We start from the raw sequence: 25,632 nt of genomic DNA on the forward strand, positions 1-25,632 counted from the left end.
TCCATACTAGTTAAGTGTCAATGTGATCGCTGACCTTGCCCAAACACTTCTCCATACCTCCAGTCTAAGAAGCAAACATTTCTTTTCCCAGGAGACCAAACTGGGAAGAAAGCTCTAAGCACCAACTCAGAACTTTCCACCTTCAGATCAGATATTCTGGATCTTCGTCAACAGCTTCATGAGATTACAGAAAAAACCAGCAAGAACAAAGATACGCTGGAGAAGCTACAGGCGAGCGGGGATGCCCTGGTGGACAGGCAGAGTCAACTGAAAGAAACTTTGGAAAATAATTCTTTCCTTATCACCACTGTTAACAAAACCCTCCAGGCATATAATGGCTATGTCACCAATCTGCAACAAGATACCAGCGTGCTCCAGGGCAATCTGCAGAATCAAATGTATTCTCATAACGTGGTCATTATGAACCTCAACAACTTGAACCTGACCCAGGTGCAGCAGAGGAACCTCATCAGTGATCTGCAGCGGTCTGTGGATGACACAAGCCAAGCTATCCAGCGAATCAAGAATGACTTCCAAAATCTGCAGCAGGTTTTCCTTCAAGCCAAGAAGGACACCGATTGGCTGAAGGAGAAAGTACAAAGCCTGCAGACGTTGGCTGCCAACAACTCTGCCTTGGCCAAAGCCAACAACGACACCCTAGAGGATATGAACAGCCAGCTCAACTCATTCACAGGTCAGATGGACAACATCACCACTATCTCACAAGCCAACGAGCAGAACCTGAAAGACCTTCAGGACTTACATAAGGACGCAGAAAATAGAACAGCCATCAAGTTCAGCCAACTGGAGGAACGCTTCCAGCTCTTTGAGACAGATATTGTGAACATCATTAGTAATATCAGCTACACGGCCCACCACCTGAGGACGCTAACCAGCAATCTGAATGAAGTCAGGACCACTTGCACCGATACCCTAACCAAACACACGGATGACTTGACCTCCTTGAATAATACACTGGCCAATATCCGTTTGGATTCTGTTTCCCTCAGGATGCAACAAGATATGATGAGGTCAAGGTTAGATACTGAAGTGGCCAACTTATCGGTGATTATGGAAGAGATGAAGCTGGTGGATTCCAAGCATGGCCAGCTCATCAAGAATTTTACAATACTACAAGGTAAGTACAAGTGCTGTATTTGGATTTGTATGAGTATAACCTATTGCTGCATAACAAATTACCTTAAAATTTGGCAATTTAAAATAATAGGCATTTATTATCTCATAGTTTCTGTGGATAAGGAATTCAGGAACAGCTTAGCAGGTTGACCCTGACTAACTTTCATGAGGTCATGGTCAAGATATCATCTAGGTCTGTAGTCATTGGAAGGCTTGACTGGGGCTGGAGGGTCTGCTTCCAACAGAGTCATTCACATGGCTTTTGACAAGAGGCCTCAGTTCCTCACTGTGTGAAAGTGCTCAAGTATCTTCATAACATGGCATCTGGTTGCTTCTAGAGGAAGTGATCCAAGAGGGAGAACAAGACGAAAGCCACAATACTGTTTATGACCAAGCCTCAGAAGCCACACACTATCACTTCTAACATATTCTGTTTTTTAGAAATAAGTCATAGGTTCAGCCACCACTCATGGAAAGGGGAATTAAGTCCCACATCTAGAAAAGAAGCATAACTAAAGACACTCCATCAATTATTTATTGATGAAAGATTGATATTGATCAATGTGGATTTTTCTCAGTACCGGAACTATTGCAATGCCAATATAAAGGGAGCATCTCTGAAAGAAAGATTAATTTTTTCAGATCACTCAGCTACTATTAAAGGATTCCTGTTTCCAAATATCATGAGCAGTTAGATGGTTGACCATTGCAATAACTGTAAGACCAGAGGATGGAAATATGGTGTGACTTCTATATAAAATCTGAGTTTTACTGTCATCCAGGTCATCCATATAAATTGAAAGTCCTGGTTAATTGAGGGGCTGTGGTTCCATCAGAAGCTGGACTGGGGAGAGATCCATTTCCATGTTCCCTTGAGTTTTTGGAATAACTCATCTTCTGGAGTAGGACTGAGCTTCCTCTTTCTGTCATCTGGGGACTGTCCTCAGCATTGAGGGAGCACCCGTAGCTCCTGACCACCTGACCGTCTCATAATATCACAGGTTCTTCAGGGCCAGCAAGGGAGTCTCTTACTCCACTCTGCTAAGATGGAGCCTCAAATAAATTAGCTTCATTGAGGGAGTGACAGCCCATCACCTTTGCCATATTCTGTTGCTTAGAAGCAAGTCTCAGGTTCCATGTTCCAGGTAAAGGGATTATACAAGGGCATGAGTCACTGGAGGGTCCCCTAGAGAGTATCTGCCACATCAGTGAAGTGACCAAACCTCAAGGAGTGGTAGTTAATGAGTCCCTGTGAGCCTGGAGGCAGGTCTGGTTGACATGGACCCTGTTCAGCAGCTTTGTCAGTGACCAGCATGAGGCTAAGGATGACCTCGTAATTCAATACTTATGTGATACAAAACTATACACTAGCTCATGGATGGATGGTAGAATCATATTGAAAATGATTTGAGAGGTTGGAATACTAACAAGATGCCAATCAAGTGAAATCGATAGGAAACACATGAAAGATCCGCTCAGAGGTGGGTGAGATCAAGCAGACAAATGTTGATAAGGGTGTGGCTTAGAATAAGTGTGTGCCAAAAGCCCTGAGAAGGTTTAATTGACAGGAAGCAATTAAGGGTGTCTTCCAGGGAAATAAATGTGCTTTTTTTTAACTCTATTCATAGAAATATGATCTCCAAAACGAGGGAGATGATATCTCACTCTGTTAAGTAGTCCTGGATGATAGGGTTTATTTGGGGGGTTCCCTTTTAAGAGGGATAGTCACAAGCCCAGCATGCTCAGAAAAAAGGGACCAGGATGACAGGATCTAGAAACTGTGTGATGTGAGGAAGGGTTGAGGACCTGTAGGAGAACCTGCTCACTGGGGGACAGGGAAGCCATCTGCAGGTATTTAAAAGGTATATGAGGAACTGGGCACAATGGCACACACCTATAATCCCAGCAGCTCAGGAGGCTGAGGCAGGAGGATCACGAGTTCAAAGCCAGCCTCAGCAACCTCAAGGCACTAAGCATCTCAGTGAGACCCTGTCTCTAAATAAAATACAGAATAGGGCTGGGGATGTGGCTCAGTGGTCGAGTCGAGTGCCCCCTGAGTTCCATCCCCGGTATCCATCCCCACAAAATAAATATAAATAAAAGGTATATGAGGAGCTCTTGACAGTGAAAGACCAATAGGTGTTTGGTTTTATAGAATTTCCTTTATAACAATTGTTACCTTAAAAAAAAAAAAAAGAATGACTTCCCTGAGCAACATGGGTGCCGCAACTCTGAAGGGACTGGGCAATTTTAAATCAGGAAAATTATAGGTGTAAGTCATTCTCTGAAGAAGGAGTGGGCCTTCAAAGGATAAGAAAGTTCTTCAGTGTTTGGTCTTTTCTATTCTTTCTCATCCAAAATTCAGAACAACGGCAGATGGCAGTTGATGGGCATCCTCCTAAACTAAGAGCTTTCTCAATGTCCCTTCTAATTGTGATACCTCAGACAGCCCTACCAGAGTATTCTGGATGTTTTCTAGCTATTAATTCCATGGTTTAAGGATTTTATTGGCTTAATTGTTCCCTTGACTTCTGCAAGGACATTTCTGACGTATTTAGCAAGACTGGTCAGTGAAGTGTATATGAGATGCTCATTGTTGAAGAGTAGACCCTGGATATTTAAGTTAGTTATCCTATCCATGGTTATGGTCCACCTTATCAGCTAATCTCGTGGGGGTGTATAGAGTGCTTTTCACAGGCACCATGCCTGTGCCTCCTGACAACAACTCTGTGGAACAGGTATTTACAATATGGCTAGTTCATGAATGAAGAAACCAAGGCTTAGAGAGGTTTACGTAACCTGCTCAAACTTACACAAATGATAAGCAGCTAAACAGGATTTGAACTGAGGCTGCCTTATGCCATTAACCCCAAGAATAGTCACTGAATGCATATGCTCTTAGTGCCTTGTCTCTGGTCACTCCAGCCTGTAAAGTCTGGGAGTTGAGATTTTATTTTTTTAAATATATTTTTTAGTTGCCAATGGGCCTTTATTTAATTTATTTATTTACATGCAGTGCTAAGAATCGAACTTAGTGCTTCACACATGTTAGGCAGACGCTCTACCACTGAGCCACAACCCCAGCCTGGGATTTTATACACACACACACACACACACACACATACACACACACACAGTTGTAGATGGGCACAAGACCTTTATTTTATTTATTTATTTTTTATGTGACGCTGAGGATCCAACCCTGTGCCTCACACATGCGAGGCAAGTGCTCTACCACTGAGCTACAAACCCCAGTCCCCCAGCCTGGGCTTTTATTCTTAGTGTGAGTTGGAGAGTTTAGCAAGGTGTTGACATGATCTGATTGGTATTTTTCCAAGGTCATTCTGGGTGCTGGGGGAAGAGATTCCCAGGGAAGTGTGGAAGCAGGGTCCACTCAGAGTGTGGAACAGTTGTGGGGGACTTGGAATGGTAGCAGTGGAGATGGAAGAAGTGGACCTTCTCATTTAAGAGGAATTTGAAGGTAGAATCAAGGGCAGCCCTGCCCTTAACCTGTCAAGGACTCCCAATCGGGCTCTGTTCTAAAAGGTCCTGACTAGTTTCCCTGGCCATGCCCTCACCAAGGTGAGAGGGCCGCAAGGTTCGGTGGGCTGTGAATATTCTGAGTGGCTTCAGCCTGCACTTCTTAATGAGACCGCTGTCTTAGGCAGTTGAACTATAAGCTCAGAGCCTCATTAGGGACAAGTCGGTAAGAATTTCTTGGAAAGCATATTTTTGATCTTGCAGAAGGAAGGCCCACATCCTGCTACATCCTGCTTTATCCTTCTTTTCCTCATTCTCAGGGATAAGCTGTGCATGTGCAGAAAAAGGAAGAGTATTAGGGATGAAGGGGCGTGGAAGGAAGTGTCTGAAGCCAGCTGATAGAGTGGAAGTCAGTGGTCAGGAGCAGGTTGAATCCTGATGACAGTCATCTCTATGTCAATAAACCAAAAAACATTATTAAGAAGTCTTTACAAAAAAAAAAAAAAAAGAAGTCTTTACAAATAACATAAAGACTTTTGGGGGCTTTGGGGGGTTTTGTTGTTGTTGTTGTTGTTATCGTTGTTTCCAGGGCTTGAATCTAGGGGTGCTTAACAATTCTGCCACATCCCCAGCCCATTTTAGTTTTTATTTTGAGACAGGGTCTTGCTAAGTTGCTGAGGCTTGGCCTCAAAATTGTGATCCTCCTATCTCAGCCTCCTCCCAAGTTGCTGGGATTACAGGGATGCGCCCCTGAGCCCAACCACCATAGAGTTTTATCCTAAATGTGTGGGCATTCTTTGCACAACCCAGCATTTCCCTCTCTGCTCTTCTGAGACAGGTATGAGGTTTGATAGGTAAGATATCAGTCAGAACTGGGTTTGGGTACCAAGTTCCTCATCCTTTTTGTGTCTCAGTTTCCTCATCTGTGTGTGCCTTTTAGGGTTTTGAGGACTTGGTAAAATAATATAAAGTACTGAGTGCTGTTCCGAGTTTGAGGTTAGCATAAGATCCTGTTGTGGACAAGTTCAATTCCTATTAAATATTTCTCTTCTAGAACTGGGGTTGGAGTTAGTGGTAGAGCACTTGCCTAGCATTTGAGAGGCCCTGGGTTTGATCCCTAGCACTGCAAAAAAAATTAAATTAAATTAAAAATTTTCCACCTGCTGTAGCTGCTGCCAATACATTTTGGTGGAAAGCAAAACAGCTTCATATACGTAAGGAATAAAATCATATAGATGGGGTTAAGGTTGATTCTGATGGCTTCTGGTACCCAGTCCTGCAGAGGAATCAAACTCAGATGCTGTCTGCATTCATTTTGCTCCATATGGATTTATGGAGTCTCTGCAATATGCCAATCCTACTGCTTGACAAATTGTCTACTTTTACGGTACATCTCTTTAAGGTGGGAATTATTAGCATTCCCCATTTGCAGGAGAAGTAACCAAGGCATAAAGAGCCCAAGTAACTTAGCCAAGGCCAAACAGCTGGCAAATGGCAAACCCCTTTCCAAACCCTTGTATCCACCATGGCACCCTGGTGCCTTGTGCTGACTCCAGAGAATGGATAGTGTGTTCGGGGAGATTGAAGTGACAGGAAGTTTATTTTCAGAAGTGCAGTCAGTGAAGGCTTCAGTAAGAGTTGACACCTGAGCTCAGCCTTGAAAGATGCATAGGAAAGCTGGAAGGACAGGGACAATGCAAAGTGCAGGGAAGATTGGGCAGGAGGCCTTGGTGTCCCCCGTAGCCACCCCACACCCTTGTTCTGCATGTCTTGAGCAAGACTGCCTCTCTAGGGATCCCTGAGTGGAAGACACAGTAGCCGCCTGTGGCCAGTTGGTGAGAAACAGTGGTGTAAATACACCCTCCTCTATGGACAGGAGCTTTCCTGACTTTCCAAACATGACTTTCTTAAGCTTGGGTCACAAATCAAGTTATTCTTCAAAATGACTGCCAAATATCTTAATAATAATAATATCTTAATTTTTTTTAAATTGTAAATCCTTTTTTAAAAAAATTTATTTTGTAGTTGTTGATGGACAGATGCCTCTTTTTATTTATTTATTTTTTTAATGTGGTGCTGAGGATCAAACCCAGTGCCTGACACATGCAAGCAAGCGCTCTGCCACTGAGCTATAGCCCCAGCCACCCAAAATTATATATTCCTTTTTTAAAATATTTTTTTAGTTGTTGATGGACCTTTATTTTATTCATTTATTTATATGAGGTGCTGAGAATTGAACCAAGTGAACTTTGTCTCAGGGGTAGGATTTAGCACTGGGCACTTCTCAAGGCCTGCAGTTTAGTTGCCAAGGCAGGAAACAAAGTGATTTGTCTTTCATTGAGTTTGAACTGCCTAAGGATCAAGTTTTCAAGGCTCCCAAAGCTCTGGAGTCTGGGGAACATGAGGTGGAGGTTTTGCTGGTATTGCTAACACAGGGCCTGCTATGGTTGTCTTTAGGTATTATTGGAGACTGTGGCCACTTTACCAGCCACATGGGTAACCTGGCATTTCAGAATCTCAAGCCAGGGAGCCACCCAGTTGGCCTTGACATTTAGTTATATGTTCAGCGAATTTGAAAGCAGAGCTCAACAGTGCTTCTGCATGTGGTGTTGCTATTTTCTCGATTCTGAATTCCAGTTGTTTACTACTCAAACTCACAAATACTCTATCATTTCATCCTTGGGGGCTTCTTTTCTTTTTCAATGTATTTTCACCTTAACAGCTGCTCAATAAAATATTCAAGTGAGACCTAAAAGCCTGAAATCATCCCAATAATAACAAGTGATACCAACATCACAGTTCCTATAAGAAAATGGACCCCAGCTTTAACAATCTATTTTTATGAGGACCCAGCACTGACTTTTAAAATGGTTTTAGCTCCTTTTCTCAATGATTATTTAAGAGAGAGAAAAAAACCAACTTTTTAGCCTGCATTAGTGAGCAAGACATTATGTGAATCTCTTTATCTATTCTCATAACTAGCATCTGAGAGCAGGATACCCTCTTCCTGGTGGTTTTCACAAGGCTGGAACAACTGTGGATAAAGATACCAATGACTATGTGCTTGTCAGACTATCCAAGGCCATGAATACTAAGCTTTAGCTTATTAAGAGAGACAGGTATCCTGTTTATCATGGATATTTGTGATGTTTTATGTAAAAAAAAATGGGCTTTTATACTAACCCAGCTGGAAAAATCCATCACAAGTAGGATTTCAGATTTTATCAAAAGCAAAAAGATATCTTCTATATCTATATAAATGAAACAGAATTAGTTGAGAAGAAAGATTCTGTTTTTTTCTCTTTTGTTTGTTTGTTTTGGCTTATTATCAGCATTTTTTCCTAGACCCTTCTGTAATGCTATAGCCATTATGGGGGAACACATACATGCTACTTGCCCCACTGTTAACACTCGGAACTACACAAGGACCTGGCTGGCAGCAAAAAGTCCACCTTCCCCATCTTTCCTAAATGACTTAGGTTGTTTAATAAGCTTCTCCAGCATAAAAAGAAAAATCCTTGGATTGCAGACAAGAAGACCCAGTGGATCAGTTCTTAAGTGCCCATGGAGTCAGGAAAGACAGATCTCCCCTCCGTAATCCCATAGTGGCAGCCAAGGTCCACAGAACACATAGATGAGGTAGAAAGTTATCTTTTGGAATAAGGTGAGGAGCACAAGGCAGGTCACCATTCCTTTAAAACCTCTCCTTTCTGATCTTTCCTGCAGTCCAAAATATTAGTATTAGAGCACTGCACCTTTAACAGTGAGGTACGTGGATTTGATAGGGTGAGGTGCTGGGTGGGATAGGGTCCTCAGTAGTACAAATAAGGACTGAAAGATTAGAAGAGGGAAATTTCTATCTGGAGTGACCTGGGAGGATGGCATGGCGGTTGAGCAGGAATTGCACAGATGGTTACAGGCAGAGGCAATGCTAAGAGAAGTGTGGACATGCAGAGGAGACCAGTCCATGAATAGCCTTGATGTCAGATGGTCCAGTTGGGGCTCACTGTTCCTGAGAAAACAGAGCTCAGAGCTGGGCTTAAGGATGACAAGAGGCAGAGTGCAATGAATGGAGAGGAATCGCAGGCAGGAAGATCGCCTAAGAGGCCACTGCAAAAATCTACCATAAAGAAAGAGGAAAGGGTGAGAGGGAAGGCGGGTGGGAGACAACCCCACACTGGGGTCATGGCTGGCATATCAGAGAGGGCAGTGATGGTGTGGTGGGAGACAGGGCTGATGGGGAATGAAAACAACAAAGAGATTGAGAAGTTGAGTTGTAGGCACCAGGCTAGGGGATCTGAGGATAAGGAGGAGCCATGGACAGAGAGAGGTCAATGAGATGGGTTCAGGGATCAGGCACTTCACCCAGTCTCCTAACTTCTCCATTACAGAGCAGATGACACTAGAAGGTATGTATGTAAGCTAGTCTGAAGCCTAGCCATTAGTACAAACTCTCCTTTCAGCCAGTAGAGGGTCCTGCCAATAAACCCCCAAGCAGCCTCTAGGGTACCTTGAATAGGGAAAGCAAAGTCAAGAGCCCAGGTTTCTGCTAAGGGAGCTCAGAGATTAATGGGTAGGCCTCAGGACCATGGACGGCACAAGGGGACAGTGAACGTCCCTCCAGGTGGGCAGAAGGAGATTGTCCTGCCCAGGTGGGAAGGGCTACTTCATAGTTATATCCTCAGACCAGCTAGGGAGTGGGCATTGGGCAGCAGCAGAGGTGAAGAGCTTAGGGTAGGCTAGGAGGGCTACCAGTCCTTCATCTCCCAGCACTTCTGTCCTAACTGAAGACTTTCTGCTTTTGCGGTCTCTTTTATTTATTCATGAAGAATTATGAGATCTCAGAAACTCTGATTTAGTCAGCTTTTTCATCACTGTGACCAAATTCCTGATAAGAACGATTTAGAGAAGGAAAAGTTTATTTGGGGCTCCCGTTTTCAGAGGTCTCAGTCCATAGATGGCCAACTCCATGGCTCTGGGCCCAGTGGAAGAAAACTGCTGAGCTCATGGCTGGGTCAGGAAGCAGAGAGTGTGGAGGGTAAGGAAAGGGAGGGTCCCCAGGAGCCCCAGTGATCCACTTGCTCCAGCCATTACCCACCTACCTAAAGTGACCACCCAGTCATTGGTTCAAACTAGGATGGACTAATCAGGCTATAGCTCTCCTAATCCAATCATTTTTATCTCCAAATATTCCTGCATTAACAAGAGCTTTTTGGGGATACCAATGAACTATTTTGATAATGGTGTCCTCCTAGATACGTTCAGTTCAATGAAGACCTGGATTCATGTCCTAACTCCACTACTAGATTGTGATTGTCCATGTCTTATTGTTGCTAGCAGCTAAGTAACTTTGAACAAACATCTTGGTGTCTCTGGTCCTATCGATCATCATCTTTGCTATGGGAGTAATATGTCACAGGTGAATGTCAGGCAACATGATTTTATTTGAAAGTTCCTTGACAGCTGTCATTCATTATGCAAATTCGGACTGTGAACTATATGGGTGAAGTCCTGTTACCCCTGAGAAATTCAAAATAATCCTGTGTGAAGTAAGCTGCTTTTGGGGATGGATAATAGGGAAGAAAGATCCTTTTTAAGGTGGGCCACCTGATTTATTCCTCTATTGGTATTTAGACTTAAAGCAGCCTGGAGAGTTTGGGCACCTACCTACAATTGGCAGTGAAGCCCACCTAGCTTTCCTCCCATCCCTCTGAGCTAGTCCTCATGCCTCATGGGTGGGTAAGGCTCAGCTCTAAGGACAACAGTGTTGGAGGAGACATTGCTAGAGGATATATAAATTCAAGATGGTGTGCAACAGAGAGGAAGAGGCCAGGGTGTGGTGGTAGTGAGTGAATTATTAGGTCAGTGCTTCTCAACCCTTGATTGCAATTGTTGGTCAAATTCACCTCTGACACACAGCACCTTACATGGCGCTTGTCAAATAAGTCATTCACGAATATTTGTGAAGTTAGTGGGGGGGGGGGAAAGAGGAAATAAGTAGAGGGGAATCCTGATCTCAATCTACACAACATTTCTGCTGCTGTCAAACCCACTGAGGTAGTGTCAACATGGAGCCCATCAATGGGGTACTAAAAAGTTGTGCATCATTAAGATACATTCTAAATACATGAAGTTGAAAGAGTAAGCTTACTAAACAAAAACAAAACCAACCAGGAATCTAACTTGCATTGGTTTGCTGTCACTTAGCATGATAGTCTCAGCAAATGCCATAATTTCATTCTTCATTCTTCTGAGTAATATTCCATTTTGTATATATACCACATGATATTTATTTATTCATCTGTTGAAGGGCACCTAGGTTGGTTTCATAGTTTAGCTATTGTGAATTGAGCTGCTATAAACATTGATGTGGCATATCACTATGGTGTGCTGATTTTAAATCCTTTGGGTATATGCTGAGGAGTGGGATAACCGAGTCAAATGGTTCTAAGGAATCTCCATACTGCTTTCCAGAGTGGTCACACCAATTTTCAGGTCCACCAGCAATGTATATATGTACCTTTTTCCCCATATCCTCAACAACATTTATTGTTACTTTTATTCTTAAAAATTGCCATTCTCACTGAAGTGAGATGAAATTTCACTGTAATTTTAATTTGCATTTCTCTAATTGCTAGTGATGTTGAACATTTTTTCACATATTTTTGACCATTTGTATTGTTTTATTTATTTTTTTTAATACACGACAACAGTGGAATGCATTACAATCCTTATTACACATATAGAGTACAATTTTTCATATCTCTGTATATAAGGTATGTTGACACCCAATTCAAGTCTTCATACACGTACTTTGTATAATGATGTCCATCACATTCCACCATCCTTGCTAATCCCCTGCCCCCTCCCTTTCCCTCCCTCCCCTCTTCCCTATCTAAAATCAATCTATTCCTCCCATGCTCCGCCTCCCTACCCCACTATGAGTCACCCCCCTTATGTCAGAGAAAACATTCTGCATTTGTGTTTTTGGGATTGGCTGACTTCACTTAGCATTATCTTCTGTATTTTTTTATTCTGTGAAGTGCTTATTCCATTCCTTTGCCCATTTATTGATTAGGTTATAGGGGAGATTGGTGTTATGTTTTTTCAGTTCTATGTATATCCTTGGTATTAACATTTTATCTGAGGTACAGGTGGTAAAGATTTTCTCCTCCCATTCTGTAGGCTCTCCATGTTCTTGATTATTTCCTTTGCTGTGAAGAAGTTGTTTTTTTTTTTTTTTTTTTAGTTTGATGCCATTCCATTTATTGACTCATGATTTTACTTCTTGCATTTTAGGAGTCTTATTGAGGAAGTCAGTTCCTGGGTAGATATGAGCCTTACTTTTTTTTTTTATTTAGTTGTAGTTGGACACAATACCTTTATTTTATTTATTTTTTTTACATGGTGCTGAGGATCCAACCCAGGTCCTTGCATGCACCAGGCAAGTGCTCTACCCCTGATCTACAACCCCAGCCCAGGGCCTACTTTTTCTTCTATTAGGCACAGGATCTCTTGGAGAGATTTCCCATGTTCTTAGATAGACAGAAATAATATTGTCAAAATGGCCATACTACCAAAAGGACTATACAAATTTAATGCAGTTCCTTTTAAAATTCCAATGACATTCTTCATAGAAAGAGAAAAGGCAGTTATGAAACTCATTCAGAAAAATAAGAGACCCAGAATTGTCAAAGCAATCCTCAGCGAGAAAAGTGAGCAGGAGACATCACAACACCAAACCTTAAATTATATGACAGAAGTGTAGTAACAAAAACAGCATTTGGCACCAAAACAGATATGAAGACCACCAGAACAGAATAGAAGACACAGAGACAACCCCACATAAATACAGTTATCTCATTCTGCACAAATGCACCATTAACATACATTGGAGAAAAGAGTCTCTTCAACAATTGGTGCTGAGGAAACTGGAAATCCATAGGTAGTAGATTCAGATTGAACCCCCATCTCTCCCCCTGCACAAAACTTAACTACTTTTTTAAAGTCCTCATCTCCAAATACAGTCACAATCTTAGGTACTAGAGATTGGGACTTCAACATGAATTTCGTGGGGAAACGATTTACCTTACGACTAGAGTGAACAATAGTAAAACAGCCCAATAAGCATTCTTCATTGCATATATTTTGCTAGATATTTTTAAAATTCAGGATAAGATAAATTCTTCATATGTTGAAACTCACAAGGGTCTTCATGTTTATGTCAATTACTTTTTTTTTTTTTAATGTTTTAGGTCCTCCTGGCCCCAGAGGTCCAAAAGGTGACCGAGGATCTCAGGGACCCCCTGGTCCAACTGGCAACAAAGGACAGAAAGGAGAGAAGGGGGAGCCTGGTCCACCCGGCCCTGCAGGCGAGAGAGGCCCCATAGGACCGGTTGGTCCCCCGGGAGAGCGTGGTGGCAAAGGCTCCAAAGGCTCGCAGGGCCCCAAAGGCTCCCGTGGGTCCCCCGGGAAACCTGGACCTCAGGGACCCAGTGGGGACCCAGGCCCCCCAGGCCCACCAGGCAAGGACGGACTCCCCGGCCCCCAGGGCCCTCCTGGCTTCCAGGGCCTGCAGGGCACTGTGGGAGAACCTGGAGTGCCTGGACCTCGGGGACTGCCGGGATTGCCAGGGGTGCCTGGCATGCCAGGACCCAAGGGCCCTCCTGGCCCTCCGGGCCCATCAGGAGCAGTAGCACCTCTGGCCCTGCAGAATGAGCCAACCCTGGCACCAGAGGCCAACGGTAAGTCTGAGCTTTCCTTTCCAGTGGGGGTTGGGAGGTGAGTGGTGAGTGTGCTCACCCTGGACTAATGCCACACTCCTGCCCCCTCCCACCATGTTGTATACCAGTGAGGCACCATGGAGGCCATGCACGGCCCCTGCTGCTCCAATAGGCCCTGGCCCAGGCAGCTCACACACCACACACCACCCAGTTCTCCAGTACTTGTTTATTTGGAGGAGTGGGGCTCTCAAGAGACCAGCACACCCTGGACACTTCCTTCATGACAGCCCACAGCCGGCCACTCCCTGCCACCCTGTCCTCATTTTAATCCCTTCAGGCTGGGGACGGACAGTGCTCTTGGTTTACTTCATCAGCATGCGGATGGAATTTCTGTGTTGACGCCCAGATTCCATTTCTTTTTAAGAAGGTGTCATGGAGCCTTCGAGTCCCTTGACAATTCCACCTTTGGCAAACGTGTCATTGGTTAGCATCCAAGCCTGTGAGGCAACCCCCGTTCCACTTGATTTGCTCCAGTGAGACTCCAGTTACCTTTGCTGTTCCAGGAGCCTGGGGTGGTTCTGGGTTCTCACATCCAGTTGTTCGGAGGTTCCAGAAGATTCCAGACTGACGATCTACATCTGCGCCTGCCCTGCTTTCCGTTGTTTCTGTTATTTCTATCACTGTAAAGACTATTCCAGGCACAGAGGAATAAAGAGTCAGTCATAGACGTTCCCAGATTATGTGGTTTTACTACTGTATGCTCTGTGGTCCACGTGTGAGGACTAGTCTTTACTCTTAGCTTGTCTGTGAATGTCAGCCCTGGGCTCCATGCGGGGGAGCCTTGGGTGGCTCCTGGCTTGTGGGTGACTGCTCACTCACAAGGGGCTGCAGCTTTGGCCTCATAACCATAGCTGAGAGGCTGGGTGCATTCTATGTGTTTTTATTCAGTGTTTTAATTAAACCTTTGTATTTCCAGGCTGTCCACCTCACTGGAAAAACTTCACAGACAAATGCTACTATTTTTCGGTGGAGAAAGAAATTTTTGAGGATGCCAAACTTTTCTGTGAAGACAAGTCTTCACATCTCGTTTTCATAAACACAAGAGAGGAGCAGGTCTGTTTGCCACACACCTGGTGGAGGAAAGCTGTAATTTAAGGCTATGTTACCTCAGGAAATTGCATGCCTGCTGGGGAGTCCAAAATATCAAGAATTCATAGTCACATAAACATGGAAGGCTCCATTATGGAGATACTCTATCCAGTGACTGGAAGTATTAACAGCATTGATTGGAATTCTGTCTTCTTCCTGCCTCTGCCTGGGAGAGAGGGTTTCTGGAGCCTGGAGATGTATGGCTCCTCCTAGTGGCTGTTGGGAGAGTCACAGTGCAGAGAAGCTTGAGGTTGTGGAGAAAGAGCCAGAGAACAGAGCACTTGGAGGGCTGGGGGGTGGGAGGCTGTGAGGGACCAGACATTAGGCCCTAGGGGGGTGGGGAAGAGCACAAAAGTCTGAGGAGGAAGTAGGGCCCACTTGTGACAACCACAGCAACCACTTAATAGACCCATGCCATATGCTGGGCACTTGGAAGACATTTTCTTTTTTGAACCTCTTTATAATTTCCCATTTTCTAGAATAGAAAAACAGGCCCAAGGAGGTTTAAATGCTGTATTCATAGAACATCAAGAAAATCCAGAGCTGAGGTTGGGGCTGAGGCCCAACTAGCAACAAGGCCAACGCTCTTCCTTTGGTGCCACCCCATTCCAGTGACCTCTTTCCTTTCCCCCCAGATATTTCTAGCAGACACACCCTTAAAAAATAATAAAAAGAGTTCTCTTATAGTAACTGCTAAGGGAAGAGGAGAGCAGCTGAGCGGCTGGGCTTTAGAATAAGCAGACCCGGGCCCCATCCCAGCTCAGCCCTGTCATCTTTGGTAAATAGGATGTGGTAGAGGCTTAAGGACACACTGCACACCACATGGCCATGGGACCTGGCCCAGAGGAAGAGCTTAGTAATGCCACAGCTATTCCCTGTCAGCAGCTCACAGCAGGGATGGGTGACAGAAGGGAAATGAGGCTTCACTCAGAGGATTCTTGGAGTTGTCTGGGTGATCTGGAGGAAGGGAGTCCCTTTAATATCATTCGAAAACTTGGGAGAGGAAAAAGTCAAAGCCCCCAAAACAGAGCCAAATGAAGCAAGCACAACGGAAAGAAGGCAACAGAAGCCACTGTACATTTTGACAAATGTCCTCTTTAAATTGTCCCTTTTCCCATATGTTAAGCCAAAAAAAAAAAAAATTCCCTCAGACACCTGTGCCAAGAAATCATAGTGCATCTGCACTGATTTATTTTTTCAGCAATGGATAAAAAAGCAGATTGTGGGGCGAGACAGCCACTGGATCGGCCTCACAGACTCCGAACAGGAAAACGAATGGAAATGGCTGGATGGGAAGCCTCTGGACTACAAGTGAGTGCTCGGGAACGTCCCGTTGGTGGTCAGATGCGCACCGTTCTGTGTGTCCACCTCTGGCCCATCTTCCTGAAGTTTCTTTCTTTCTGACCTTATATTCTAGCCCTCCTCCCCAAGGCAGGCTCCTGGTACCCGGTGTGTATTTCTGCGAGGGCAACTGTGGTTGACACTTGCTATGCCATTGAGTAGGGTTTTCCCCTTTTCTTTTAATGGAGTGAAGTTATTTTTTTTTCATTTTTAAGACCAAAATCACGAGACTTATAAAAACTTATAAAAGTACCACAGTATGGTACTTCTGACCAATGTGTGTGTGTGTGTGTGTGTGTGTGTGTGTGTGTGTGTGTGTGTTAATGCTATCAGGAGGATAATGAAGCCCAGCAACCTCAGGCCGGTTGAGTGTTGATCCCAGATATGTTTCTGAGGACTGAGGACTCCCTTCAGGATGATGCTGGCCTCCAGGAGGCTACTGGCCAGAGTGAGATTATAAACTACAAGATCTTGATGCTTCTACACAGGAGAAACTTATATGCACCACAAAATTGCATCATAGCACCATCATCTCCTAAAAGTTGGAAGGTTCCCTGTACATCCCAGGTGGCTTGAGTTCTACAAAAGCAGCACAAAGAATGGAAGCACTTTGCAATACCTTCTCACATCTCCCAGTTGGAAGGAAGATTCTAGAGTTGCCTCCTACCCAGGGGTGTCAGCTCCCTCCCTAATCCTAGCCAGGGATCTAAGGATGACTAAATTCTACAAATTTGAATTTCACTTCTCTCTACTCTGACCTTGTCTCTTCTAGATGAGGAAATATGCAACAAACTGTTCCAAGTGGGGCAGAACTTATAAAAATCCACCTCTAGAACCATTAGTTTGATGAAAGCAGAGAAGCCAGGCTCAGCAGAGGCTCCATCAGGCCCTAGATCTCACCATAGAGAGAGTGTCTGAGAACAGCAAAGTCCCTGGGGCTGTTCCAGGCCAGGAGAGAAGAAGACAAGAGTGTTCTGGGTTTAAAAGTGACACAGGTATCCAGGCAGCCCTGTATTGGAGGAGTGGGAGTAGGCTCAGAGGTGATGGAGAAACCATGTAGAGTTTTAAAAATGCCTCTGCATGCATATGAGCATGCACATGGGTAGACAGGTGGCTTTGTACTTTTAAATCCTCCATGTAAAGAACATGACTACAGGATATAGGTGGAAACTAGAATTGGGTCATCTCCTAGAAGAAGAAAGAGACCAATTATTAAGGTAGAGCGTTTGAAGAGTTTAGATCTGCCCTGTAGGTGAGCCTCATACTGCTCACTAAGGCGAGTGGATATCTGCCTGCTGGCCCATCCGATTCTCTGTCTGCTCTTCTGCACCTGTCCTTCGGGGGAGGAAGCTGTGCCCTGGCACACTCTGGCACTCCAGAATACCCTGACACCCCAACAGGAGCACTCAGAATAGCAGGGATGCGCTTCAAGAGACTTAAAACAGTTTGGGTGTTGATATCTAAAACAGGAGCTATGGAGGTTTGCAGGTGGGAATGGGAAGCAAAGATTATTAGCGGAAAAGACAAATCTATTTTTTTTCGACAGCCGAGAGCCAGGATATTTTAAAAGAATTGAAGGGAGCTAAGGAAAAAATCCATCTTCTGCACTTTTCTCAGTAGCATGAATGGAAAAAAGGTCTGGGTTAGACTCACTAAGAAATTCAATCTTAAGCCTTCCTCCAAGAAAAAACTGAATTGGCCCATATGGAATGGATTGAGATGGAACAGTACTGTCCTCGCCAGCTCTCCCAAGGTGAAACTCGGCTCCTTTTCCCTGGGATCCAGCAAGACTTATGTGATTTGGGTGGAGAGTGCCCATATTAGTACCTGGTCCCTGAGAAGGATTACATCACCAGACACCTTACTAGGAACTTGTCCCCAGCCACAGTCACTCTGGAGCCTTCTGCTAGCTCCGGCTCCTGCGCCCCAGCCACAGCACAGACTCTGTGTCTCATTTTCCACCCAAAGGAATACATACACATGTATAAATCCCCAGGATCAAATTCTAAAAGCAAGAATAAATTAGGCAGACATCGTATGAGGTCTCAATAACTGAAGGCTAATTTAATTTGACATATCATAATAAACACTGCTCAGGCTAGAGAAACAGGCAGTGTAGTCGAGGAGAGGAGAAGGAGCACATGTGTTGGAATCAAACAAGATCTGGGTTCCAGGCCCTCAACCTGATGTCTCAAGGTCCCCTGGGAGTTACTCAGCCATGCAACATCTCGACATCCCCAGGTATAAACATGAGTTTAACAAAATATCTATGCCAGTATTTTGAAAATTCAGTGATATATATATATATATATATATATATATATATATATATATATATATATAAAATATGTAAATATATATCATATATTAGTGAATCTACCACAGGCCTTGTTTTGCCTTTAAGGCAGTGAGAAAAGTAGAAGAGATGGATTTTGTTTTTTAGCTCCCTTCAACTCCCTGTAAAAAGATCCTGGCTTTCTTTGACTGACAGAGAATTAACTTGGTCATTTCCTTTAATCTCTGCCTCCCATTCCCATATCCAACCCTCCACTGCTCCTGTTTCCAATGCCACCACCTAATAATAATGATAATAATAAATATAATCATGTATGTATATATGTATGTATATGTGTGTGTGCATATTATATACACACATATATATGGTATTTAGTACAGTGCTTACAATGGGGGACTTGAGAAATATTACCTGCAAGTATTGGTACTATTATTACTATCATCACCATAATCAATATATTATTATAGTTTGCAATAATCGATATACCATCATAATAGAGTGCTACTGTCCTGAATTTCTACATTGTACAATGTCCTGACTGAGATGCCACACACAGTATCTCATGCAAGTCTTATGAGAGGTGTGTAAAGAAGACAAGACGAGTAAAATTTCCTGTCATGATATCGGCACAGAGTCTGGGCCTCCCCAGTGTCCTATCCCCAGATGCTTCTTCACCTATTCAGGTCCAGCTTTAGCCTCCTCCTCTCTGTTTCTGAGGGCTCCAAGCAGAGAGCCATGTATCTCTCTTTCTCTCGCCACCAGCAATCATTTCAGGGTCTAGAGATCACAAGAGATTATTATGAACTATTATACACCAACAACTCAGATGACTTAGAAGAGCGAAGACATTTCTAGAAATGTACAACCTATCAAGAATGAATCAAGATGAAATAGAAAGCCCGAAGAAACCAGTAACAAATAAGGAGACTGAAGTAGTCATGAAAAACCTCCCAACAAAGAAAAGCCCAGAGGCTTCACAGCTGAATTCTACTCAACATTCAACAAGGATTAATACCAGTCCTCTTCAACTCCTCCCCAAACCAGAAGGAGACAGCCCTGGCACCATCGCTCCAGGCCTTGCTCAAGCCACAAAAGAATTAAGAGCCTTAGCTTCCCTCTTACCCTTTTCCCAACACACACATGGCCCTTCTGAAACTGTTTAAGGGTTTTGTGGTTGTTAAAGAGGAAATAGTCAAGGAATAAAAGACTGTCTCCTCAGCCTCTCAGCCTCACTGTGCTGTGCCTGCTGAGACCTGCTGGAGAGGAGCTACTGGAACAGACAGATGAAAAGTGACACTCATGTGAACTAGATGCCAAAAGCTCAGGGAACAGACAGACCTGTATTCGGGTTTATAGCCCATAAACCGTAAAGCCTGACTCACCACATCTTACACTAGTTCTGCACTGGAGCAGGACCAGCAGGGGAAAAGGACCTCATGAGATGCACTCTGCCATAGCTTGGGACAGTGCTCGGGCACACCAGTGCCATTTCAGCACAAAGATTAACCGATGACATAGAGTGACAGATTTCTTTTGCCTATGAAGGACATGGTTTGTTTTGTTTTTTTTTTTTTTTTGCTTTAAATAACCTATCAACAAATCATAGCATTAAAAATAAATAATAAACCTACCCTCCTTTCCGAAAAAAAGAGACAGTTGGACATCTTACACTCACACACATTCACATGACAACACACAGTCCTGTTTTTCTCATTTCACTGCATACCTGTGAAAACTTGATTCCTGGCCAGCACCTGCCCCCTGACTAGAGATTGGGAGGCTATTCATAGTCCTGAAATAACATTTGATGAATTATCCTGAAGTGTCCATTGTGAACTAGCCTGTGTGCTGGCCTGTGGGGTCTTTTTGGAATATGGAGGCAACAGTGTGGGTAAGAGGTGTTATCCTTGTTCTCAGGTAGAAAAGATAGATTTTCAGGCTGTGTCATAATAAAGGGGATATAACCCTAAAAGAGGATATAGCAGGACTTTGAAGGAGATTTCAACATTATCTTCTCAGGAAATGATAGAACAGGTAGATAGAAATTTAATATGGATATAGTAGACATGATAACTAACTTGAACTAACTAACATCCATGAGACATTTTACCCAATAGCTGCAAATACTTCCTTTGCAAGTGCATGTGGTATGTTCACCAAGATCAACTATATGCAAGCCCATAAAACAAGTCTCAATAAATTTAAGAGAAACTGAAATTACATAGAATGTGTTCTCTGTCTAAAATGATTAAATTCAAAATTGATAACAGAAAGATCATCTGTAAAATTCAAAATGTTGGGAAATTAAATGAAACATTTCTAAGTAAACCACAGATCAAGAAGAAATCACAAAGGAAATAGGAATGTTTTTAAAAAATGAGACTACAACATGTCAAAAATTTGTGGTACGCAGCTACAACAGTGTTTAGAGGACCATTCATATAGCCTTAAAATATGTACATTGGAAACATTTTTTAAAGATTGAAAAATCAAAGATCTAAGCTTCCACTTTACTAGGGTAGAAAACTAAGAGCAAATTAATCCCTAAATAAGGAGCACAAGGTCCTTGAGTTCAATCCCAGCACCACACATATACACAAGATGAACAGAAGGAAAGAAACGGTCAATACCAAAAAAAGCACTGAAATAAAAAACAAACAACAGAAAGGATCAGTGAGAGTAGGGTCATATCAATGCCAATATTTCTACTCTTCATGGAGTAAGTGTAGGTATACCATTTAGTAGCTTGTCATTGTTAATGAAGGCTGTCTGTACCGGGCAGAACTGGATATGTATGGGACTTAGGGTCTGCCCACCTGCTCAGGGCAATAAATCTTGCCCTAAATGTGCTTATAGTTGCTCACCTGAAATCACCAGAGATGTGAGAGTCTTCCTAGAGCTTTCCCCAAACACTTTATAATCTCCTCTTCCCCTCTGTCTCTCTGTTCTATCCATCTGGAGATCATCTGTCAAGTTTTGAATAACAGTTTTCATCTTTATCTCACAAAGATCAGACACAGGTTGCCTTTCCGACCATGCCGACAGCTCCATATCACATTATATGTTGTGCTTTTACAATATAGAACCACAGGAAGGCAGGGACCAGAAGGGAATCTTCAGTGTCCTCTAGTTCAATAATAGCCCACACCAGTCCACACTTCCCATTTCTGCCAGAGTGGGACTGGCTGAGGCTACAAGAGAGGAATCCTCCACATCTCCCTTGTGTTGGGAGAACATTCCACTGCAGAGAAACGTTTCTCATCACTAACTATTTTCTGTTCTGAGGCCAGGTCCTTACCAGCAGAGGTTTCTTGGCCATGTGGCCTCAATCTTGTGGTTGATGAGAAAGTCGTAAGTTGTGAGGTTGGGAGGAACTCTTCCCAAGACTGGGAACATGTTTTCTGCCCACATTAGAATGACCCCTTAAATCTGGGGGTGCTCGGTACCATTAGCTGATGTGTTTATGTGTTTCCAGCTCAGTGGAGATGCCAGTCTAGGTGTTTCCAAGGTCCCTGGTGTATTTGGAAGTACATGTGTTGCTCCCTAGTGACCTCTGTGGTGTGTGTGTGTGTGTGTGTGTGTGTGTGTGTGTGTGTGTTGTAATAGGGGACTCAGGGATTTTCAGCACAGGCTCAATCTTTCTTCTTTCCAGAATCTTTCCAGGGTAAGGTGCTATTTAAGCTGACATTCTTTTGCAAAATATATACATTCTGTTTATCTGGCATGTTCTGTTCCATTGTATTGTAAGCACACAGACCTTGGGGTTTTACCACAAGTCACTCTATGGGATTTTAGCTATTTCAGAGAGATGCTCTAAGACTTTGAATGCTCAATTTACAAGATGAATTGCCCCTGCCACTGGCTTCTGGTTGCCCACCTCCCACCCATGCTGGCTAGGCTTTTAGTCCTAAGAAAATCCTTGAGCTCTGTATGTGAAGAATTCCAGTGACCTAAAAAGCCAAAAGGAGAACAGTGATAAAGCCATCTCCTTATCACTTGGTTATCTTCCAGTCTAGTCTCTGATCTTCTTTTATCTACTTAGCTTGCCATGACTTAAAAGAAAATGCAATATAAAACAGGTCTTCTAAACACAAAGAAGCCATATGTATAGTTTGCCAATTAACAGAGAAATCAAGAATATCAAATATTCCACTCAGGAATTGTAGATCTCCAGTTTTGTAAGTAAAATTAGAATCAGCCCCCTTCATGTTACTGGCAGAAATGGATGAAATATACATGAACAAGATCAAAAACTACTTGGGCATGATTGATACTTCCAAGGGTGTCCTCCTGCAAGGTGGATAGAACTGCACACACACACACACACACACACACACACACACACACACACACACACAAATACAGTAAACTGTTTTTTCCTTCCCACCTTCATCTGTGTCTGGCATCACAGTGACCACCTGAGATTCTGAATTGTTATATAAGTTCCTTGAGAGCTGGGACTTTGTGCTCTGCAATGCTTCGTTGCCATCACCAGCACATAGTAGGTACTTCATGGGTATGGAGTGAGTTTTCTAATTCTCCCTAAGCATCATTCCATTTTTTTATTCTCGTCAACCATCAGTTGATGGTTTCCTCTAAATTATCTGCATTATTAGATTTATTTCATTGAGATCATTTTATTTTTTTAAATCCCAAGACATATATTTGGGCCTGAGGATATCAGTCGCTTTCCCACCCATTGACAATAAACTTCACCTGTCCTTTCCTACTGCCCTCTGGTTTTGGGGTCATATTGTCAAAAGCTATAGGGCAGTGAGTGCCCCTTGGGTGACTCCAGGATAACCTTTGGCTGATGGGTAGTGATGTGAAGCACCTGCTGCAGGTGTTCTTTCAGACCCACCACGTGAGGCCAGCTTGTCCTCTTGGGCAAAAACTACAAGTGTCTGTGTGTGAACCTGCATCTTTGGAAAAAAAAAAAAAAGAAAAGTTCACCTTCAAGAATGGAGTGCGGAAGCACAGCTAATTTACTGCACAAAAACAGAATCAAGAACTGTTAGCTCTGGCAAAGTGATTCTTTGAGGAACAGCTTCCAAGGTAACAAGCCCCAAGTGAACTCATCCTAAAGAATACTTGTTCTGAAGAATCTTGCCTCCACCAGCACAGCCAAACTAGCAGGTTGCAGCGAGGAAGAAATAAAGAGTCAACACACGCAGATCTTGAAGATAAAACATCTGGGGTCTGGTGGAGCGCTGCTCTCTAATGGAGAAGCAGGTCTAAAGAATTACACCAGCAATCTTTATTATATATGTCTCTAAATCAGATTAAAGACTATGCAAGCATTATTCTTTGTATTCATGAAAGTTACAGAGTTAGCAACAGTATGCAGCTGTTTCCTCAGTTACATTCTACAGTTGCAATGTGCAATGTTAGGAGCATTGTGCAGCTCTCAAGAAAGTCCATTGTTTAAAGTTACTAATTTGTGGGCAGATTCAGGAGCAGCGGAACTGGTGAACATTATGGTTATCTTAGCAAGGAAGTTCCTTCTTTCCCAGGAGCTGCTGTGCCTGAGATAAGGTCAAAGCTGATAAGACTCTAGGGCTGGGGATGTGGCTCAGGCGGTGGCGCGCTCGCCTGCCATGCGTGCGGCCCGGGTTCGATCCTCAGCACCACATACCAACAAAGATGTTGTGTCCGCCGAGAACTAAAAAATAAATATTAAAAAAATTCTCTCTCTCTCTCTCCTCTCTCTCTCTCTCTCTCTCTCTCTCTCTCTCTCTCTCTCTCTCTCTCTCCTCTCTCTTTAAAAAAAAAAAAAGACTCTAGCGTGGAGGACATCGCCATAGCAACTGGGCATCCTATGCCTTTGCACAGAAATTTTCCCAGTCACCAAGTATACCACAGCCATGAAGTCTTCAGGGACCCCAGTCTCAAACACTAGTCTCCCAGTCACTGTCACTGTTTTCCACAGAATCTCTCTCCCCCCAAAAAGGCAGTGAAATATGCAAGTCACTTTCAGTGAGGTTAAATTACTATTTCTTTCTAAAGGAATCAACCATCCACATCTAGCCGGAGAATCGTTACCAGTCGTTTGTCACTGTAGGTTCTTGTGGATGCCTATCAAGGGTCTCTCTTCCTTGATGCTTTAACATGTGAGGGACACAGTATCCATGTGTACAAGCATCCCTCTGAGTCCTCACAAGCAAGCACGCATGGGTACGTGCACATCTACATACCCACATCCCCAGAGGTCAGCATTCCAATACTCATTAGGAAGCCATTCATTTCATTTTGTCACAAAAGGAGTCACTCCCTCAGCATTGTGAAGAAGCTCCATGAATTGATTTCATCATGGCAAAGATAACAAGCCTGCAGGGCTTGCCATGCACTACCCATGGCCCTGCAGAACAGCTGCTTCTGATTTTGAATAGAGTATGCCCTGCTTTCAAACAGCGCCCTTTCATTCCAGGACAAATGACATGCTTCAGGGTTTTTTTTTTTGGGGGGGGATGGGGGTTGGTTTTTTGGTTTTGGGGTTTTTTAACATTCTTCTGCTGCTAGGAAGCAAAGCAAACCTCTATATTACTATGCAAATAACACTCCGTTTCTGTTTCTTTAAAAGAAATTGGAAAGCTGGACAGCCAGATAACTGGGGTCATGGCCATGGGCCAGGAGAAGACTGTGCTGGGTTGATTTATGCTGGACAGTGGAATGATTTCCAGTGTGAAGACATCAATAACTTCATTTGCGAGAAAGACAGGGAGACAGGTAAGCAGTGGATGGGATTTATGAGGTCACTGCAGAGCTCATGTCCTGTTTCAGGGACAGAGTTAGTAAGGGGAAGGACTCCAAATGCAGGCTCTTCAGTTAGGTTTTGATCTGGTTCTGCTACTAACAGTGGGTTAGATTATTAATCTTCAGGAAATAATAATGGGATATTGATCATTGGTTGTTGTTAGGACTTACAGAAGGTAATAAATGTGCCAGATATATAGGAAGTACTCAATAAATGTCAGACTAACTGGTCCAGGTCAACAGCTTATAATATTGTCACTTAACTGTTCTTTAATATGGCACCAATGTCACATCTGGATTGTGTAGACATCCATCCATGTTAGCCAACCAGTCAATTCCATGTATATTTATTGAGCATCTACTATAGGCCAGATGTTGTGCTACATAATGGAGGGATAGTGTGCATCCTTACAAAAGGTCATAAGCCAAAGAGGCCTTTGGAGATTTTCTGGACTTCAAAAGATACTTATCTAAAGCTTCATTTAATATGTTACCCTCTTCAGAATGGGGCATCAGCCAGGTATGGTGATTCGCACTTATAATCCCGCTACTTTGGAGACTGAGGCAAGAGGATCAAATGTTCCAGGCAAGCCTCAGCAACTTAGAAAAACCCAAGAACATCTGAGAATGAACATCTTGGTTTTCTTTTCTTTTCTCTTATTGTACTGGAAATTGAACTCAGCATTGCTAAACCAATGAGCTACATCCCCAGTCCTTTTTAATTTTTCTTTTGAAATGGGGATCTCACTAAGT

At 43.3% G+C, this 25,632-nt stretch overlaps 1 protein-coding gene across 1 annotated transcript in view; it reads left to right on the forward strand.

Moving 5' to 3' along the window:
• Positions 1-25,632, forward strand: part of COLEC12 (collectin subfamily member 12) — a 185,593-nt gene that overhangs the window by 157,637 nt on the left and 2,324 nt on the right. The window contains exons 5-9 of the mRNA XM_081262686.1: positions 92-1,138; positions 12,873-13,361; positions 14,317-14,453; positions 15,691-15,800; positions 24,707-24,852. Of these exons, the coding sequence (XP_081118812.1) occupies positions 92-1,138; positions 12,873-13,361; positions 14,317-14,453; positions 15,691-15,800; positions 24,707-24,852 (1,929 nt within the window). The remainder of the gene's footprint in view (positions 1-91; positions 1,139-12,872; positions 13,362-14,316; positions 14,454-15,690; positions 15,801-24,706; positions 24,853-25,632) is intronic.

Source organism: Spermophilus citellus (assembly GCF_964194105.1).
Source record: "Spermophilus citellus genome assembly, chromosome: 12".
In the NCBI taxonomy this organism is placed as follows: domain Eukaryota; kingdom Metazoa; phylum Chordata; class Mammalia; order Rodentia; family Sciuridae; genus Spermophilus; species Spermophilus citellus.